This window comes from Beta vulgaris, chromosome 7 (genome assembly GCF_026745355.1).
Source record: "Beta vulgaris subsp. vulgaris cultivar EL10 chromosome 7, EL10.2, whole genome shotgun sequence".
NCBI classification, from domain to species: Eukaryota; Viridiplantae; Streptophyta; class Magnoliopsida; order Caryophyllales; family Amaranthaceae; genus Beta; species Beta vulgaris.
Genome location: NC_079208.1, coordinates 42,247,897 through 42,268,596, shown reverse-complemented (window position 1 = coordinate 42,268,596; position 20,700 = coordinate 42,247,897). Strand labels below are relative to the sequence as shown.

The following is a 20,700-nucleotide window of genomic DNA, read 5'->3' as shown; positions in this document are numbered from 1 at the left end:
AGGCCCTAAATGTTCACACTTTGACTTTCAATTATATTTCAAATGAAATTTTAAATTTTTCATACACAATATGATTTCGCATGAAATGGTCATTTTTTATTTTTCTCCTTTTCTAAATTTTAACACTTTGAGTTTCAATTATAGGTGAAATGAAATTTAAACTTTTTGATACACAATCTGATTTCGCAAATTAATGTAAATTTTTTTTTCTGAAAATGGATTTTTGCAAAAGTTGTTCGCAAAAAGGTTTGATATTGTTTTGTTTTTCAAAATTTATTTCTGAACATGGATATTTTGCAAAACTTTTGGGCAAAAATTTATATTGGAATTTTAAAAAAAGAAATAAATTTGTAACCTTTTCATCAGTGTCATAAATTAATCAAATTTCATACACATCTTGTTTTCAAAATTTTATATGAAGATGAATCAAATTTAAGTCTAATTATATAAAAGTCCTTTTCAACTAATTCCTATTATCTCCGTTCCTTTTGTAATTTAGAAAGGGAAGGGGGGTAAAATAGTCAGTTCAAAAGAGGACACCGTTGCTCCCCCCTTCCCTTATGTAATAGAGATATGATATGAGATGGCGATTATCTATCGCTATTTGTTTTTTTTTGGTTATTTTGACGGTGGTGTGGTGATTTATGACAGTGTGGAAGGAGGAAGTTTTGTGGCTGGGAGGGTGGTTTTTGTGGTGGGGCGGGGGTGGTTTTATGGGGGAGGGGGAGGGTGGTTCCGTGGGGAGGGATGGGGGTGAGTGTGGGGTTAGGGTAGGGGAGGGGTTTCAGTTGGTTGGGGGAAGGGGAGGAGAAAGAAAGAACTTTTGTTTTTTTAGAAAAAAATTTAGTTGTTTTAAAGGTCGCCCGTCAACTTGATCTACTGTAGGAATTTTGGTGTGAAGTTTGTATTATTTAAAAATACTCCAAAGTTTGTATTTTTGCGAGAGAACGGGTAAAAGTTTATATATATTGATTATATAAATAGGATTATTGCATAAATAATCTTTATGAAAACAATCGAGCAATTTGCAACGGCTGCTCCAAGCATTTTTACACACATTAATCAACTCCTCTCTAATTGGATCTGTCATTTTGGGGGCGAGGGGCCCCAAGCCCCCAACAAACACAAAGAGGTAAGGCCTTCAGTTTGTTGTCCTCACTCGCTCTTGCCACTCAAAGACCTCGTTCTCTCTCGAGGGATGAAAGTATGTTGAATATCGGATAGCAAAGTCACTGTAACCATAAGGCTTGACTCAATTGTTAGCATTGCCATGATCTTGGCTTCATACAAGTTCAAAAGTTTATTACCCCATGGCTCAGATTTGATGTTGCTTGGCCTTCTAGAGTCCCAAGTCATCCTACCAAGCACCATGTACAGAAAGAAGTGATGCGGGACCACATAGGCTTTTCCCTTAGCCATTGAATCTAAGACTAAGGCGTCCTTGATTGATGATTTAAACCCACTCCAAAGAAACCGGCCTACGTCTACTGGTGCATAGATTGCTGAAGCCATAAAAAAGCTACTCGTTAAGTACTCATACTTCTTCATCCTATTATGAAATATCGCAGATAAAACAAATTCATCATACTATGAAGCTACTCTACACCATTGATTGCGGGCCGGGGTAGGAAAAAAGTGCGTAAATTTTGAAACCTTCTTTTCCTCAACAGCCTCATACTATGAAGCTAGCTTTTGCTATAAAAGCAAGAAATGGGCTTCTGTGATAGATTTTGTATTTTGGTTATCGTGTCCAAAAAAAACACCATGTCAAAGAACGTAGAACGTGCAAATCTCATATTCGAGTTTCCAAAATCATAGTATATATAGTTTTGTCAAGCAATACTTGCAGGAAAACAGCTTGATCTTGTTTCCCATCTCAGGTGCGGACATATTTAACATGCCTTAGGCTATAAAACATTATCCCAGTCCTATGGAATATAATACTAGGCCCGGGTCTTTACAAGTTCATAGCCAGCGTTGTGCAAAGAACATTTCCACCGACCACGAAATCTAGGTCGGGTAAACTAGAAGAAGAAAATGAAAAAAAAGGAAAACTAACCATTACAAACTACGACATATAGATGTAGAAACAGAAGGCAGCGTGAAGTTGAAACATAAATATAAATGGCGATACTAGTAAAATTTTACAGAAACACAGTTGCTGACTCGCTGATGTGCTTCTATTCCTCCATAAAATGCTCGTACTCGGACCAACTATTTAAATACTCAAGGAAACTAATGCTGATGAAGAAAGGATCACTTTCTCATCCTGGAGCTCGCAGCATATATTTCCCAGTCTTCTATGAACATTTGGTACAGCAGTTAGGATAGGAAGATATAACTTAGCCATAATTATTTCCACAGCTTCACGGAGCAGTCATGCCCTGCTGAAGCAACCATTCCAGTCACAGATGCTGCCAAGGCTGATACAATGTTATCATGTGCTGGAACCGTCATACTCCTGTTATCAGCCATGTTCCACAATTCCAAGGACTGTAACCATATTAAACAAATTAAGTTAATCCCTGCATAGCCAAGAGGGTTTCTTTTGTTTTCTATGTTAGCTACAGACTCCTCATCAAATATAAACGACATGATAGCTTCACATGAAAGAAAATATCCACAGCACTTAAAAAAAGCAGACTGTCACAGCTTTCTGAAGATAAGCTCTTATTGACCCTCCGGGTGGAGGATATTCAAGCAAATGAACAATCAGATAGGTAAAAGTAAAACTATCATAGATATGGAGTACCAAAGCTAGCTAGTTATATAAAGCAACTGGAATTTGCAGAAAATGACTTCCAAGGTTAAGCTCCGACTACAATACGCTTTGGTTTTGACAGCAAAAAAAACAGAAAGAATCATGTCTTGTCCCATTGGTGAACATCCCACCTCCCAAAAATTAGGTTGGCATTTTGTTTCTCATCAACCACAAATTTAGAGTGGGAAGGAATTTGATGGTTTGTAGTCTGCTTTCTGGGCCAAGAGTCGAGTTTCTAGCTTTTGGGTGGGGTGCTCTGTGGTAAGTTCCCCTTAACCTCTTCCTGTGTTACAAGAGGTTCTTTTCAGCTTGTTAGATATCTCATTCCCCTAACCCCAAAACAGAAAAGGCACCTTGAAAAATAAATCTTCTATCAAGGGATAGGAGTTACCCGAGTTCCACCAACCACCAAGAGCGATGAGAAACTGGGGTGAAAAACACATGAATGATACTGATTTCCATTCGCGCAGAGTTCATGAATGCATTCTCCTGAGGTCAAAGACCAAACTTTTACACTATCTTGGCTAACAGATGCCAGAAGTTCTCCATTTGTGTCCCAGCAAATGTAGTTTACAACATCAGAGTGTGCCTGCACACAAAAAGCATGTGGATTGTTAATTGAAAAATGCTGTAAAAGCCAAAAATTTAGAAGAAAAATGATACCGGTAGTTTGTAAAGTGGCATATGCTTCATCAACAGTCATCAATAGCAAATCTTCAAACTAACCTGGAAAGAGTGTGTTGGTCTGTCTGACTCAACATCAAAAATGGAAACAATTTTGTCTGATGCAGCTGCAAGGAGCTGTCCTACTCTTGGCTGGAATCTCACTTGCGCAGTACCACCCTATTTTGCCCAGTGATTAGTGTCTTTAATACTTCGTAAGCAACTATAGTACAGGATTGCTTATTATTATAATAAAGAAAAATTGTCATCATAGGTCCCAAGTTTGGGATGTCTTCCTCTTCCCATATTAATCCAGGGTTTGATTTAAATCTTAAAGAGACCTCAAATTTTTGGTTTCCTTCCTAAACTGGTTCCATATGACCAAGACCTGTTTCATTAAGCTAAATAATGCTTTTTTTTGGTACAAATTATCATTCTTCTCTCTTCTCCAACTACCGTGTTACCATGGCCAATTAGAGCATGATACTGGCTTATTTTTACCTACTAAATTGATGAACTTTAATTTGGGACTGAGAAGGGTAACCCAAAACTTGGGTATGCAAAGACACCCCAAACTTAAGATTTATGTTTTCATGTTTCCTTTACAATACTATTACCATTGCTTTTACTTTACCTAAAAGCAAAGTTTAAAATGCTAACCTTGGACATCCGGATACATGAAAATGGACTCATGCTCCAGTAGTGAATTTCATTGTTACTGTCACAAAAACAGAAAAGATCATTCTTCTTCGGGTGGAAATCAAGAGACATAACATGGGTGCCTCGTCCTGGATAGACATTCAAACAATAGCTGGGCTGCAAGGGGCAGCTGAAAGTGTTAGTTAGATAGCAAAGAGCAAGCACAATTAAAGGTGGTCAATGTAACCGGCAAACCCACATTGGATGCATCCCATAGTCGCACAGATCCATCAAATGAAGCTGTTGCCAAATGAGTTGAATTTGGCCTGAAACGAACGTCCGTAATTACGAGTGTATGATCCTCAGGAGTACTCTCTGTTTGCATAGTATCCATATTCCAGAGGACAGCCTATATCACAGAAGGAAGAAGTATTATACAAATTTATTTATTTGCAATCTTAGAAATGAAGCCTATCCATACAGCAGGCACACTAGCATTTCCATGAATTATCTTCTTAAATTGCTAGAATTGGACTGTTCCCTCAATTCTACACAGTAGACTAGGTTCAGAAAGTACTAATCTAAGGGTCCATCCTGTGCAACTTATTTGACTTATTCGAACATAAATGAACTTGTCTTAGCTTATCTGAACTCATTAGATTATTAGAACTTATCTCTATTCTATAAGGATAGAGGAGTGGGAAACCAAACCCTCATAAAAAACAATATCTCAACTTCAGTGAAAAGCAATAATAATAGAAAGACAAAATCACAAACAAACTGACTACTTTACATGAAAACATTAACTCTCAAAATCAACCTTAGCAACTTAAATTTTTTTAATAAAAGAAATCCCTAGTTTAATGGCACAATTCCCTGTCCATGATTAACAGTTACACGCAACTTTACAGTTTTCAATTTTTAAAACTAATATAGAACATCCTAAACAAACTATCGGTTCTTCCCTTGTCCCCTTCCATAATCTTCTTTGTCTTCTCCCTTCCAATAATTGTTACGTATTGTATTTTTATGCAAAACTTTATAGGCTTTCGCACGCATTACGTGCATATAAGGCTAGTTGAAACTTATTGGAGACTATCATGAAACTTAAAATTAAAAGGAATTAATGATAAATTAAATATTAGAAATAATAAATATTAAAGTTTAATTATAACAATAAACTTTAGAAGGTAATAATAATGATAATAACAACAATAATAATAAAATTATATATATATATATATATATATATATATATATATATATATATTGTTTTTGTTAATTATTTTTACCACTACTACTACTTATTCTGGAAATTTTATATAATAACTTATTGTAGCTTATTACTCCTATAACTTAACTATACATATGACCCTATATTTTCTGAGATAAGCAAAATACGTTAGAGCAAAACAGAGCGTAAGAATATATCGCAACCATTTAGACAAAGGTATAAGAGGTATGTAAGTCTTAGTGTTTAGACTTTAGTGATGCTGTGACATTTGTCCAGACTCCATCCTAGTGCAGAAAAAAATCAAATAGCCAGAGATACTAGTCAGTTGATGGCAAGTGACGTATATAATGCATAGTACCTTCTTGTCATGCCCAGCACTAGCCAAATACTTCCCATCTGAAGAAAAATGACAGCTTGTCACTTTATTCCTCGTACGTATACATCCCACTTCAGCAAATGAAAAGCCTGATATGACAGCAGCTTCTATGAGAACCTAAGAGTCGAAAAACATTTCAAGAATGCACAATAAAGTAATATAATATAAGGAACTACCCTTGGAGGGCTCTGCTTTTGGCTCAGCAGGACTTTGTTTCAGCGTTGCATAGAGATCCTTCCCATCTCCTCCATCATGTGACAGGAATGACTCCACATTATCATCAAGAGAGCCAACATCTCCGAACTGCTCTATGTCATCCTGCACAATATAAATACAATTTGATCAAACTACCTAATAGGTAAATGCCACTTTGTGATGTTCGTTGCTGTGTATCAGCATATATGTATTGGTTTTTCTGTGACGAACCAATATTTTCCTAGTCATAAAGGAACGCCAGGCCGCCAGCTAGCGGTTGATACTACCAGTACAGAGAGAATGCAAGGACAAAATGGCCAATATAGGCTAATACAGTACAAATTATCTAATATTTAAATATTCATAATGCATAAAACCACAACCCTTAAGCAACAACAAAATATAGAAATGCTTATGCGATGCACGAACGTCTACACTATCGCAACCATAGCTGCAATTTTGAGAAATGCTACGTCAAAATCCACAAAAAACACAATTAGGAGAAATACATTCCTAGTACTTTCATTTTTTAAGTAATCAACTAGTTACATGCAATGCACGGATTCATGTTTCATTAACTTCTGCATGTATAGAATAAGTTCTAATTTGTGGCTTTTGTGAGCATTGATAATAATGGTGTGTTGTCTAAGTTGGTGTAAATGGTTAAAAACAGCAAGGCAAGTGATGGTGATTGATGAGCATTATCTTACGGAGGTGATATGGAAATGGGAATTCAAGATGGAGGGGTCGTATTCGAGAGAATTGCATATGTTTCCCATTTTGATGTCTCTTTCCCCTAATAGTTTGCCCATCATGTTTCGTGTTTTTTAATTTTAGAAAACGCTATCTCAATGGTTAGGTCAAACATTAAAAAAAACCAAATATTCTATCTGGGAGATTGAGGGTACAAGCATACATAGCCTCCTCTCAACCATATTTCAAAATGGAAATAAATTAACTATGTAACATCATGTGTGCTTTGAGGTTGGCAACCTACGTGGAAGATGAACCATTAATAGGCAACAGGAGTCACGAAAGTGGTTGACATGACATGAAAGGCAATGCCTTTAATATGATAGTATAGATGAAGCAAGAATATTTGACAAAATATGTACATATCCTATAACAAGTATCACTACATCAGATACAGTAAGGCTTCATAAAAAATTGTATCTCTACCAGTTAGGGTCAAAACCATCAAAACACGTGTCATACCAGCTGATTTGAAGATGAAGCCAGTGCACCAGTTCCTTCAGCACCATACATCATTAAACTTTTAGGCATGCTATTAACCTGCTGCAGACTGTTTGCTGGTCCAATTCCATCACCAGGTGTATGAGTTGATGGAGGAGAGTTAGGTGAAGGACCAGCAGTGTTGCCCGTGCCTGTACTGTTTGCCGGTCCAGAAGAAGAATGTTGTTTCCTTTTTCTGTTATTCTGTTGCAATGAAACGTAAAAGGTTCAAAATTAATGTACCAAGGACCTGTTCCATAAGGATGTTTGCTTTCAAGAGCAAGAACATAGCGCAGGAAGTAAATTGAATGCTCCTCTGGTAAGAGAACTTCTTTTAGAGGATGTTGTAAGTCAATTTCATTCACGTGACAGAAAAACTTGTGTGCTTGTGTAATATATATATATATATAATATATATATATAATATATATATATATTATATATAATAATTATATATATATATATATATATACACAGGGACAGAGAGCAAGCAGCAGAGAGAGGTCAATGGGAAGGGGGCTTAATAAGAAAAGGATGTGATCAGGATACGTGAACGTACTTTTATAAGTGAATAAGCTTTTTTTTCAGCTAAAAAAGGTGCAACACTTTTGAAATAAATTATTATTCTGTACATCTTTGTTAAACACAAGTTCTTATCATTTGTAAATCTCGGCATGAATGGTCCAGAGTTTGGACCAACATCAAAATCCTGTAAGAACTCCAAGTAATCTGAACTTTACTTTATTGGCAAATGGGTGAGCTAATGATAAGAGTTATATTTTGTCACATAGGGATCCAATGAGTAGCGCTTAAAATGAAAAGGATCATGTGCAGCAAGTACAGAAGATATGTACTTTTTTTAAGCTGAATTTCATATAAAAAAATTTGAAAAATAGAGATGATAAACACATTTGTTCAAAAGAGTACAAGCACTAGTTAGATCAAAAGGTTACACATCCAACTAAAAAGATGCGCATTTAGTTTTGTGACGCTTCAATTTAAGTAACTTATTATCTAATCTTACAAAAAATTCCTGTTTCTATTCTCCAACAGTCCGACATGATAAATAGAACTGTCTCTTGGCCGTAACAAAGCCAAAAGAAAAGCAATGGAGGTGGTGATTTAGTGTTATATGTGGTTACGAGGAGATGGTTAAACATAGAGGTCACAAGATTGCATAACTGAAGGCTAGAAGTGGCAAGGAGAAGAAAAGAAAATCGGCAGATTGCTCAAGTGCTCAAACGAAAGGCCAGGTATTCCTATCTTCTTCATGCGTCTACCTGTGTGCCCAGTCAAACGGATTGCCAATGTCGACTACAGCGCAAAAAACAACATACTTAATAATGCTTTTGTAACCCTAGTGTAAGTACATTGTTTGGCCATGAAAGAACGTAAATGTTTAAATTGTGACAGTTGTATAGGATCAAACACATTAAGGCTTAGATTGAGAGATTTTGAGATGCTTGTATCATAATCTCATACATGGTACAAATTCCTAGTGCTGAGTTGGTGGTTTTACTCAAGGAACTTGGGTCCCCGGTTAAATCTCCTTGTGTTTTTTCATTGCAGTTCTTGTTATTTCCTATCTTACTTTTTCCATGTTATAATACTGTTTGATTCAGCAATTTGTGAGCCAAAAATCCTAACATTATATAGGCCACATGTCAGCTTATAGGTGTTTTTCCCAATTTAAAGTTTCTCATTCTTAATAATCTCTATATCTCGTATAGTGAGGCAAACTGAATGACATAGGATAAGTTGCAATTAGCGTCATACAGGGAGGGAGAAAAAAAAATTCCAAGTGTTGGTTTAAAGCGAACAATCAGAAGGCTGGTGGGGTGAAAAAAGAGGCTGCACATAGTCTAGAAATTAGCTTATGAGACAATGGACAACCTGTTGTAGTTGCTGCTGCTGTAACTGGTCTTGTTGCTGTGAAGAAGATTGCTGAATCTGACCCATCTTCATCTGTGAATAAACATACAGCAAAAAAATAATCGATCAAGTTTTTAATCTCTATTAAGCACATATAGAAAGTCAAAATGTTGCTGGAACATATAGTCTCACTGGCTAATACTTAAAGGGGGAAGAAACTGCAGTGCAAAAATAATAATTGATTGAGAATGGTATTACCAATACGTAGTTACTTTCACTAATTCTGTGTCAAGAGAAAGCTCCTATAGTATTAATGACTTGCATGATACAACATGGATAGAGAGAGACTTGCAGGAATTATAAAAAGTTGCAAAGAAACCACTATTAGATTCATTTGACTGGTGGAGTTTACTGTGAAGTGGTGCAAATAACACCCCCCAGGACTTCGGTGAGTGAAGTGCGTGTGTCATTAAATAAGTAATTCTGTAAAAAGCAGCAAACAGTCAAACAACCTTCTTGCTGACCAATCAATAACCTCGGCTTCTAAACCACTTAAAGGTGCCTTTTGATCTGATTTCTTGCAAAAAGCAAACAAATTCAGCAAAACTGCTTGGGGAGCAAAAATTTCCAGGAATTTTACATGCAGCTCACAGTTTCTACTTGTGCAGACTTATGCTTCTAGGCATATAAGTGCTCAGAAGATATTATGAACATCACATAACGTCAACCAAACTATAATTCAGGCAACTGAAAAGAGCAATTAACCTGCGGTGAGCTCGCTTGCATAGGAGAACAGACATCATTTCTTGCAGATTGAGCTTCTTTTGTGTTCAAGCTACCCTTAGGTAATCCACCAAATCTTCGCGGATCATTATCTCCATAACTTGGGGAATTTCCAAGGGTGTTTTGTGCCTGAGCCTGTGACAGGACTTGTTGCTGTTGTGCCGCCAAAAGAATTTGATTTTGTATTAGAGGCTTCTGCGTCTGCATCCTCAAGTTGTCAATGCCCTGTTTATAACCAAATGACATTATTTTAAGCAAGGTTTAACGTAAATCTCTATACACATCCATTGACCTTCAAGTAAAGAGACTTACAGTGAGAGGCCAACCCTTCAAAGGAAGACTATTGATGCTGGGATTCAAACCTGCACACAGATATAGTAATATTAACTGAGAACCCTATAGTCAACAACATTGAAGGTAATAAACTACCTCGAAATTCAAACTCAGAGAGCTTTTTGACACAAGACCTCGTTACAACCCATACATATTGTATCACCTACTATATTGGAAAAGAATGTATACAAATGCTTCTAGAAATTGTAAAAACAATAACTATTAAGAAAACAGCCAAGCCATCAATCCTAAAAATTAACTAGGGTAGACCATAGCTCAAACCAGTCTCAATCATACAAAGAACCTGTAAGCAAGTTCTATCATATGACCCAGAATTCAAGAAAGGCTGCTAGTCAAGTTAGAACAGCATTCATGATCTTATTCAAAAAATAATCAAGAATATCAGGCAAAATTAATTGTTTTCAGAGTAGAAAGAATCAAGGAATTAAAACCATCTACTTAGGGCTTCAGCACTTCCATCCAGGGAAGAAAATTGCGGATGCAGTAGTGTTCACGATATCAGTTGTGATGAAGCGGATGTGGCTTGCAACAAAAAAATGGAACGTATCACGGTTAACACGGCGTGAATTTTTGTAAACAAATTGCACTAACAAATTTTAGCCTGAACTTCAATTTTTTTTAAGTCTTTTTAAGTTTAACAAGTATTCCTTCAACATAATATGACCAAACCTATTATATGTTTATGTTATATATATGGCGAATGTATAATTACTTCCTATTATTCATACAAACAAACACTGACTCATATACATTACCCAACTTGAAAGCCCACGTCACGTACTTCTCCCTTCTTTGGCGTGTGCACATCGTTTTCTCGAGCTGAACGTATGTATTCCCTTCCTTTCTTTGTTTTGTCCAATAGTAACAAGTTAGGACGTAAGGGGGGAAAAACATTCTAAAACGGTGAGTTAGCATTACATAACAGACATCGTGCAGAGAAGGCCGTGATTTTTACCGCGTGTTACGTACTGTATTTCACCGTTTCGCGGAACAACTTTAAAATCCATTACATAAAAGGCGTTACCTAACAGAGTGGCTAAGTTTTTATTCCATGCTTTCATCACACCTTATTAAAAATGACTTCAGGCATAAAAGGGGAAAAAGGATGTTTTGACTGTTTGAGCTCTTATAGAAGATTAGGATGATCAAGATCAATCCCAAAATGCATTTTGTAGAAATGATATTTCATCAAGCCTTCAAAATCCCAACCTATATTGTTCACTTATCCTCCACCTTCCTCTGCCGCTTATTTCAGCTATCATAGGAATCAGCTGAGATTAAAAGAAAGCTGCACCCGGCAGAACCATTTTTGTTGGGGGTGGGGGACGAAGGACACTAATTTAATGTCAAAATAGGAAATCACAAAGTCAGGAAAAGCTAGGTGGCCACATCGAAGAGGATGTTTTACTAAACCAAGATTACCTTAAGAGCTACTCTTACCACACAGCCTTCTAGGCTCTTACTTTATCGCTTTGAATACTATCAAAATCAATAAGCAACTTCTTTCTTAATCCATCAAGCAACGACCTACCATTGACCTTCCTCCCATAAAAGCACCATAATACAAGGCAAAGAGAGCTGAGTAACATCAGATCTTGATCCATTCTGGAGTCGATTGACCCACCTCAAATGTCACATACATTAAGCAAACAAAAGTCTCATATCCCAAAAAAAAATCTTGTTAAAACAAAGAAACTTGACGATGAATCGAACAAATGATGATATTTCTTCATCTGTAAATTTTAACCACTGATTGACATCTGTATGATTATAATTATAAGTTATTTCTTTAGTTGGACTACGATCTTCAAAACTCCTAGTACCACTCTAATAGTCTAATTGGATGTGAAATGAATCAAAGTGAAAAGTTCAAAGTTCAAAGAAGCTACCATAAGTTACTGCTCGGGTGAAAATGAGAGTCTAGATACGAAGCGGTCTTGGAAAAAAATTAAAAAAAGCATGGAAAGTACGAGAAGCAAAGTACTCTCAATTCATGTCCTATACATCATCAAATTATACCTCCTCACCACCAAAGCAGTATTTCTGTCAGTCAGAAGAGCAGATTATAACAATTTTACGTTTAAAAGAGGAAAGAGAAGCCTATATAAGCTGGTCATTAGCTTTTAAAGCCCTTGCATGGTTATAAGAGAAGATAGCACGGCACTCCTTTTCCAGTAGCTATCAAATGCCTTTCAAACATTCTAAAATATTTTCTGTGTACATGAACCCACATGCTCAAGGACTCACCTCTTACAACCATTTCTAAGATATAATAAAATATTTTAAAAGGTTGTCAAAGTTTGCATTTTGAAACAATTCACTATCTTAGTAAACATTTCACAATCATGGGATTAGAAACTCTCTCAAAAGCTATGTTACACGGACTCTACATTTTACCTCAAATCCTCGGCACTTCGACATGAACATTGACGATTTTTAATTTCATTTTGGTAGGAAATTTTCATATAAAAATCCGGTCAGACCATGGAAAAAAACGCGGTCGCCGTCACGGTAACGGTCGCGTTTTTGCGGGAACGACTCTTAACGGTGAAATATAACGTTTCGCGGCCGTTCCGGCGTTAATTTTTTAATAAAAAATCACATCGATGTCCATTTAAGCTTTTTTTTCCTTTTACTTATTTTTTACACTACTACTACTACTATTATTATTATTATTATTATTATTACTATTATTATTATTAAGTATTGGAGGTCATTTAGGAACATTAGAATAACTCAAATGTTTAATGAAAAATAGGCCACACAAAAAACAATTAAGGCCTGTTAAAAAAGGAAAAAGAAAAGAGATTTAGAAATAGACAGTCACGTTTTCCAAAAAAAAAAAAGCCGGGTCAAGTTGTACTTGACATATACTCCCTCCACCCCAAAATATAGTTTCCATTTTTCTTTTTTTTACAGTAAATTATGCAAGTAAGATGTAAGAGGGATAGTAAAGATTTTTTGTTTATTTAAATAAATGTTGTATGGAAAAAGATGGTTTTAGGAGAGAGAATAGAGAATAATTGATGAAAGAGCATTGATTGTAAAATTTTGGTTGAATAAACAAAGGAAAAAACAAAATTCAAGAAGCAAATAAATGATGGGACACAGTTTTTTCTAGACAAATTACGGAAAAATGTGAAACTAAATATGAAAATGGGAACTATATTTTGGGACACCCAAAATGAAAATGGGAACTATATTTTGGAACGGAGGGAGTATTAAAAATAAAAGAAAAGAGAGAGAAGATCGACATTACGTTAAAGAAGATTGACAAGAGCAAGAAGCTAACTAGAGTGCCGCCGACTATGGAATCGACACGGCCAAGAGCAGTCGGACAATTTTCATCGGCATTCTCAGCTATGACAGGCAAGAAACGGCCGTCTATTGCGTCCCCTACTCAACTTATGGTTTTTTAAATTAGGGTTTAATTTAGGGTTTAATCAGAAACAATTTCTTGAAATTTAATTGAGGGGTTTTGCTCGAATTAGAGTTCTAAAGCCTAGGTAAGATTTAAAATTGAGTTTTAATTCAGATCTATCGATTTTTGAATTATATTTTTCTATTCGCTGTACTTTTATATGTGGTCGTTCTGGGAATGTAGCGGTTCTAGAATGCCGTTCCAGCGTTGCGTAACGGTTTCGCGCGGAGTTTGTTGTGATTTTTAACTCCTACAGATATAACGGGGTTTGCGGAATGGCTTCTCTGAATCCCGTATACCCATGTCTAACACATGTACCCGATTGTGAGTAACAGAGCTCGCATATCGCAAGCATGTCACCGAGGACCTTTAATCAGCTTCCATATTTTGTCATATTAGGCATGACTTATTATGCCCATTGAGAAAGATCATTCTGCCTTGGAAAGATTCATACATTTTGATAGAGTATAAAACTATTCCTGGAACTCCAACAATCACGTTAAGCTTTTGGTTAAGTTGGTCCTTTGACATGGTATCAGAGCCAACGTGAGTGCGTGACATAAAGGTCACGGGTTCAAATCTCATCCACCCCTCCTTTCTAAGTGGAATATTTAGAGTCAGGTATGAGAAAGGCATGTGCTGCATCCACATTTCAACCTCAATGGGTCTTGAGTCATGGGACGTGATAGAGTATAAAACTATTCCTGGGACTCGAACCATCAGGTCAAGCTAACCTTTTAGTTGAGTTGGTCCTTTGACACATTTTGTTATACTTTCGAAGTCCAAGTTTATGGATCCTATAAGATTCCTCTTTCCTTCATCCATTCTTTTTATTAACAACGGGGTCAATGTTAACAGCCTAAAATAAAAAGGTGAAAAAACACAGCAAAACAAAGGGAGTATATAGTATATTACTCTCTATCTTCAGTGTACTAACTATTTAACAAAATACAGCAGAAACAACTAAAATATTACATACATGTTAACTTTAAAAACTTGTGATGCAAGTTTTTACTTAATTTTGTTAAGGCCCTAATTGTATTTTGAAAAGATTGTCTAATACATTGATATGACTTTTCTTCAAAATGCAAATCCGTCCGAAAAATATAAGCAGAAGTGAGTTTTAATTTAAAGTAATACATAAGAATATAACCATCCCCACCATCTCATTCCCTTATTTAAGAGAGTAAAGACTGTGTCATCCTCCATCGCTACCAAGACAAAAATGAATGCATCACATACATACTAATTTCTATGGATACTTGCACAAGCGCCAAACCAGCTGATCTAGTCTGTTCCTATTCTCACATAGTGAGTTCATGTCTCCTCACTTAGAGGTTATCCAACTGTATCCATCACCCTATTATGAGATATATACTAATACAGAGAAGTGAAAGGAAAAACTTGGGGAAGGGCAACTTTTATCTCACCTGCACTCCCTAGTCCAGATTTTGATTGCAAAATAGCTTGACCATAAATTGAGGAAGGATCCATGGGCAAGGATTTCTGAGCTCCACCTATGTTAACCTCACTCTTGACTTCCTATATAGTCCAAATGTCACAATTAACAGGAGTGCAAATTGCAATGCAGGGAAAATCTTTCTACCAGCAAAGTCAAAGGATACAAATATTGATCATAAGAAACAAGGAAATAAGAAAGGAAAAAAAGATACTTACAGAGTTCATATGTGGTCGTGCCTGGATTTGCTGCAAAGCTGCAGACATGCTACCAGAATTACCTTGGATCAACTGGCTGAATCAACAAAATTGACAAAAAATATGATATATTTCGAGGATAGCCAGACTGGAAAAAATAGGCTTAAGGTGAACCCACAATAAGTTGGCCAAAACAAATTACCCTTGCTGATTGCTTGCTGATTTGTAGAGCGCCATCCTGTTATCCATAATACCTGGAGAGGCATCTGAATTTATTGAGTAAGGGTGTTTAATATGACCTTCACTTATTGTAATGAACAATGATTAAATAACTTAGCTTCACCCACTATTTATTCAGACTACACACCATTCACAGGACCACCAAGAGGAGGATGGTTAGGACCACCTCTCTGCATCTGAGCATTTCGCTGCTGCATGAGTTGCAACTGTTGCATTTGCAAGTGCTGTTGCTGCTGCTGCTGTTGTTGTTCTCTAGTCTTCATTTGTTGTGTCTGAATTCCATCAGAAAGCAAAAGTATGTCATTTAATAATTTATGTGCCCATTTTATGTCCATTCTGGCCGAGGCAATATACATCACTATAGAGTTAGACATTACCCCGAAGCCTCAAAAGAGGCTCCCATCCTAAGTGGAAAAGAGGGGTTCAATGTACACGGGACAAACACGTTGGTTCCAATTAACCCTTAACCCAATATGCAGCAAGCATCTACTATTTCATACTCCCTCCGTCCCAAAATATAGTTCCCATTTCCATTTTGGGTGTCCCAAAATATAGTTCCCATTTCCATATTTAGTTCCACACTTTTCCGTAATTTGTCTAGAAAAACCGTGTCCCATCATTGATTTGCTTCTTGAATTTTGTTTTTTCCTTTATTTATTCAACCAAAATGTTACAATTAATGCTCTTTCACAAATTATTCTCCACTCTCTCCCCTAAAATCATCTTTTCCCATACAACATTTATTTAAATAAACAAAAAATCTTTTCTATCCCTCTTATATTCTACTTGCATAAATTACCGTGAAAAAAGAAAAATGGGAACTATATTTTGGGACGGATGGAGTAATATATAAGCTCAAACTCTATCATGAGCCATTTTTACTTTAGTCCATTACCAGTCAAATGCCACAAAAAGTGAATATCTCCACTTGCATTACTAAACTGTTGAGAGAAGTTATATTATTCAAATATATCCCTACCCCCTCATTCCTCATAATATTGTGAAGTTTATATTATCTCTTACTTAGAGATGCATCATTACTTGTCATTCTATATCAACCAATACAATAACTCAACTGCTTAATTTGACCGCATAACCTCAAGAAACACTTACTCAGGAATGACAGGAGTGGCAAGAATTCAAATGACATAAATCACCTTAGAGTTAGAAGGTACCTCAATATAAGCTGCCGCAGCTTCAGAATGTTTTTCGTTTGTTCTAGCAATAAAGATGTCCCAGAAGACAGACCACCATTCGAAAAGAAACCCGCCAGGAGCATCAATAGCTACAAGGAGAAAATGCAAGATAAAAATGCTGATGAAAATAAGCCCTCCTGCTTACTGGCTAATGGTATAATCCCTGGAGCTGGAGCAAGGAAATAGTAACTTACCAACTGGATCGGTAGCCACCTTCCCTTCCGCCATAAATGCTTTGGCAGAATTAAGCAATTTTCTTTTCAACAAATAATCATGGATGTAAACATCCAGCCTACAAAGAAAAGCAAATTACATAGGCAGGAATTAGAGATCAACTCATTTCAGAGCTCTGTATACTGCAGCCTACCAAGTTGCATAAGATATGATACTGTCAATTACCATTTGCCATCGAAAGCTTGTTTGATCAGGCAGCCATATCAGATCAAAAGAAAATAAAGAACAAAGAAAAAGAAAATAACTATTGAATTGGACTGAGATCCAGATAGCTAGCAGACTCCTTCCAGCAAGTTTCTTTTTCTTAAAAAAAATTATAACAGTGAGGTTTTTTTTTCCCAACAATACTTAGTAAAAGAGCATAGTGACTTAGTTGAAAAGGCAAAAGCCAAAAGAAGATTCAACATCTATTACATTATGAGGGACGACTGCCTTTTAGGGTGAATGGATGGGGAAGGGGAGGAGTCAAGCTCATGCCTGATTGACAAGTGTCAACCTATGTTGTCAGTACTACAACACAAGCCACCCTGTAAGCTGCTTAGCCTTTAACATTCTACACGATACCCTTGATCATCACCTATAGTCTATAGACTTGATATTTATGCATGCCTTTCTTTTAAGGGGCAAAGATAAGCTAGATGCATTCTATCAAAAGCAAAATAGATATAGTTCACAGGGACATTGTAATCCATGCAAATAGCTTTCAGATGCTAAACTGTCATATAAGTTTTCTTCAAAGTGACTATGATGCATTAGCATGATATAAAACAGGTCATATACAGGGTATTTAGTTGCATAGGTATACACTGAGGTAGTTTTCTGTAGGAAAGAGTCTCCCTAATTGATTACAACAGCAGCACAATATAAGAGACACTTATCTGAAAATCCTCCTTTAATCTTCTCAGACTTATTAGCCTTATCAGTTCACTCTTTCTCAACAAGAAGTCAATTTTTTGGTACAATATCATAATCAACTTATAAACAATTGTTGATGTGCCTTTTTTTTATACTAAACATCCAATAAAAGTTGTTAGAGCCATAGCAGACCACTCTCAAAACAAACAACAAAGTCGTAGTCCCAAAACGATTTAGGATGGATAAATATGAACTGCTATACGAAATCGTAATAAGAAAGCGAAAGTGAGGAAAGTGAAACGAGAAAAAACACAAGGAACAGAAATTCAAAAAAGGTAAAGAGCAATCCAAAGAATGAGGATATATAGAAAAACTGTAAAAGTTTAATTAAAAAAGGGTGTAAAGATAAAAACCAAAACATCTGGGTATAAAATTAAAAGTTCAGAAAATTTTGTAAACAAGGGTAAAGAAAGGAAAACAAAGGTTAAGAAAAACTAAATGAGAGGTTTGAGAAAGCCTTAAAAGGAGAATAAATAAAAATGTTTCAAGGAGAAAAATAAGCAAAGAACAAGGAGTAAAATAAAATGAATTAAATGGGATAAAAATAGAGTCAAGTCGTGTCATCAGCATATATTTCCTCCCTCCACTTTGCCCTACCCAACGCCATATTTATCTCAATCCCAGATAGGCTCATATCACTCTTAATCATCCTCATCCAAGTTTTTTTAGGTTTTCACTTATCCCTTACAATCATATCACTTTGCTACTCTTTAATCCTTCCAGATAATAGCTCCTAGATAGAGAAAGAAGTGGAATCTTAGACAAGTTTCCTATCTAAAGTAATCGCCCGTGTTGGGGTGCTTCTAACCCCATGAAACTTACACCCAAATAATACATCTTATTTATGCTCAATCTAAACCCACAAGACTCCAAAGTTTGTCCCCACAATTCCAGCTTATGTTTACCCCTCCTTCAGTTTCATCAATAAATATAATATGATCTGCAAACAATCATCTTTTAAAGTAGCTTTCAAAATAATAAGTATTTAGATAAACTACTTAGATTAGTTTTTTTCTTAAATGAAGGAAACAAACAAAAAATCTATTTTCTACCTCCAAAAATTTCCTTTACCCGTAAAGTTATATTCTTTAAAGTTTTTCCAAAGTTTGACCCGAACCTTTAAAGGCTACTACAAAACCTACTTCATCGAACACTATTTTTCCATCCACCTTACAATCTTACAAGCAAGTACGAGATCTACTCATCTGCTGCAAGTTTCTATATATTATTCATTCTCGAATCAATATCATGTAACTATTTTAGGTCTTTATCATATCACTTACCTATAATAGTACTCCCTCCGCTTATTATAATACATGCCAATTGATTTCTAGGGTCAATTTTTACCAGATATTTATATCCTTATATCATTACAAAAAATTGCAAAATGATAATTAACAAAAGTATCGTTTAAGATAAATCTATCGATAAGTAATACTTTGACATAACAATACATATTGTATTAATTCCATACTGGTAATTGGCAACAAGCTTTGGCCATCAAATCTCTATATGAAAATAGCCTATAGTTTGAAGCTAAGGCCGTCAGAATAAACTGATGGTTTTTTGTACAGCCATTATCAACTGATTCAATTGATTTCTATTTCCACTCATCAAATACTTCTACTATCTAATAGTGTAAGTTTAAAAAACTGCTTACAAGTCAAATTCACACAATATTCGAAAGTAACATGCTTTTATTTCCTTCAGAAAAATAAATACAATATCTTCAACTGCATCTTCAACTAAATTTAACTAAAGTTAGTTCAAAAGAGTAATTCTGTAAATTCCAGTCACTATAGAATAGCAATTACGGAGTAATAACTGATGAAAGATTAAATTACCAACAAAAAGTAATTCTTCTCTGAAAAAGGCAATAACTTGCATTACTTACATCTTATCAGCTTCCCAATTACTCTGCGCCATTTTTACTGCGCCTGATCTTTATCTTACCTGAAAAAAAGAAAAACAATTCTATACTCAGAACTACCTTCCCTAGACCACTTATTGTTTCAACCAAAAATTTACTCAGCACGCAACAAAAAATTGCAGAATTAACACGATTATATTCACAATTGAAAGCATAAATTAATCACCGCATTATCAAACAAAAAAAAAATGCTCAATTACAAGATCTAAGCACAATTGCAGCAAGTTCAAGCTAAATCGCACCGCATAAGCACAACTTTTCTCGCATAATTCCACCAAAAAAATAAAATTCACAAAATTACGAAAATTGAAGAACTAAAATCAAATACAGATAAAAGGAGATCTCTGACCTGAAATCCTGAATTGAGCAAGTAAAGATGATCAATGATAAGAAAAAGGAGAGAGGAGAGAGAAAATTAAGATATTTTTCGCCCTCTTTTTCTCTCTCCTTGAGCATGTACTAGTGGTAGTATTTCTTTGCTTTGCTTTTTGAGTTGATGAAAAACAGAAGAAAAAAAAAAGTGAAAACGAAGTTGGGAATTGTATATAATAGGAAGATATATGAAAGGGAGATATACAGGCAACAGGTGTTTTTGCAAAGCGAGGAGAGAGAAAATGGTGACGTTTGGGTTTGAGTTTCAGTGTGAGGAGGTTCGGGTGGTGTTTTTGATCGACATTTACTAGGCTCGGAAAAAGTTGCGGCTATGGGTTTACCTTTTTTTTAGTGCATCAAATCTTAGGGGGTCTTTAAAAGAGTGACGCTACAACGAGTAAGGGTGGCAATGAGATGAGACAACTTGCGAGCTATTCGAGATCGACTCGGTCAAAACTCGGTTAAAGCTCGACTCGAGTGAGCTCAAATCGAACTCGAGCTCGACTCGAGATGTTGGTGAGTCGAGTTGAGCAACTCGTGAAAAGCTCGAATACCTAATTATTAATAGCAAAATACCGAAATTCAACATTTTTCCATCCTATGTTTCTTGTAACACGAGACACTTG

At 35.8% G+C, this 20,700-nt stretch overlaps 1 protein-coding gene across 2 annotated transcripts; it reads right to left on the bottom strand.

Annotated features, from left to right (window-relative positions):
- Window positions 1–1,797: 1,797 nt before the first annotated feature.
- On the bottom strand, window positions 1,798–20,237 carry LOC104899499 (transcriptional corepressor LEUNIG_HOMOLOG). 2 transcript variants are annotated; one of them, XM_019250903.3, is made up of 19 exons: window positions 20,052–20,237; window positions 19,667–19,725; window positions 16,818–16,915; window positions 16,603–16,712; window positions 15,555–15,699; window positions 15,390–15,441; window positions 15,209–15,284; window positions 14,962–15,073; window positions 10,069–10,118; window positions 9,739–9,981; window positions 8,995–9,066; window positions 7,084–7,305; window positions 5,850–5,991; window positions 5,656–5,762; window positions 4,323–4,472; window positions 4,085–4,240; window positions 3,488–3,604; window positions 3,153–3,350; window positions 1,798–2,493 (listed from the first exon to the last, which is right to left on the bottom strand). In XM_019250903.3, exons 2-19 carry the CDS (start codon window positions 19,696–19,698, stop codon window positions 2,353–2,355), a joined length of 2,223 nt encoding a protein of 740 aa, XP_019106448.1. In that variant the 5' UTR covers window positions 19,699–19,725; window positions 20,052–20,237; the 3' UTR covers window positions 1,798–2,352. The 2 variants fall into 2 exon arrangements, with proteins under 2 accessions (XP_019106448.1, XP_048489698.1); XM_048633741.1 differs by lacking the exons at window positions 16,603–16,712; window positions 16,818–16,915; window positions 19,667–19,725; window positions 20,052–20,237 and having other exon boundaries at window positions 15,535–15,556.
- Between the last annotated feature and the right edge of the window lie 463 nt (window positions 20,238–20,700).

Coding starts and splice junctions, on each gene's coding strand:
- LOC104899499 (XM_019250903.3), bottom strand. CDS start 19,698: ATGGCGCAGAGTAATTGGGAAGCTGATAAGAT. Junction 16,713..16,817: donor GGTGGCTACCGATCCAGTTG/GTAAGTTACTAT, acceptor TTCTCCTTGTAG/CTATTGATGCTCCTGGCGGG. Junction 3,605..4,084: donor CATGTATCCGGATGTCCAAG/GTTAGCATTTTA, acceptor TGGGCAAAATAG/GGTGGTACTGCGCAAGTGAG.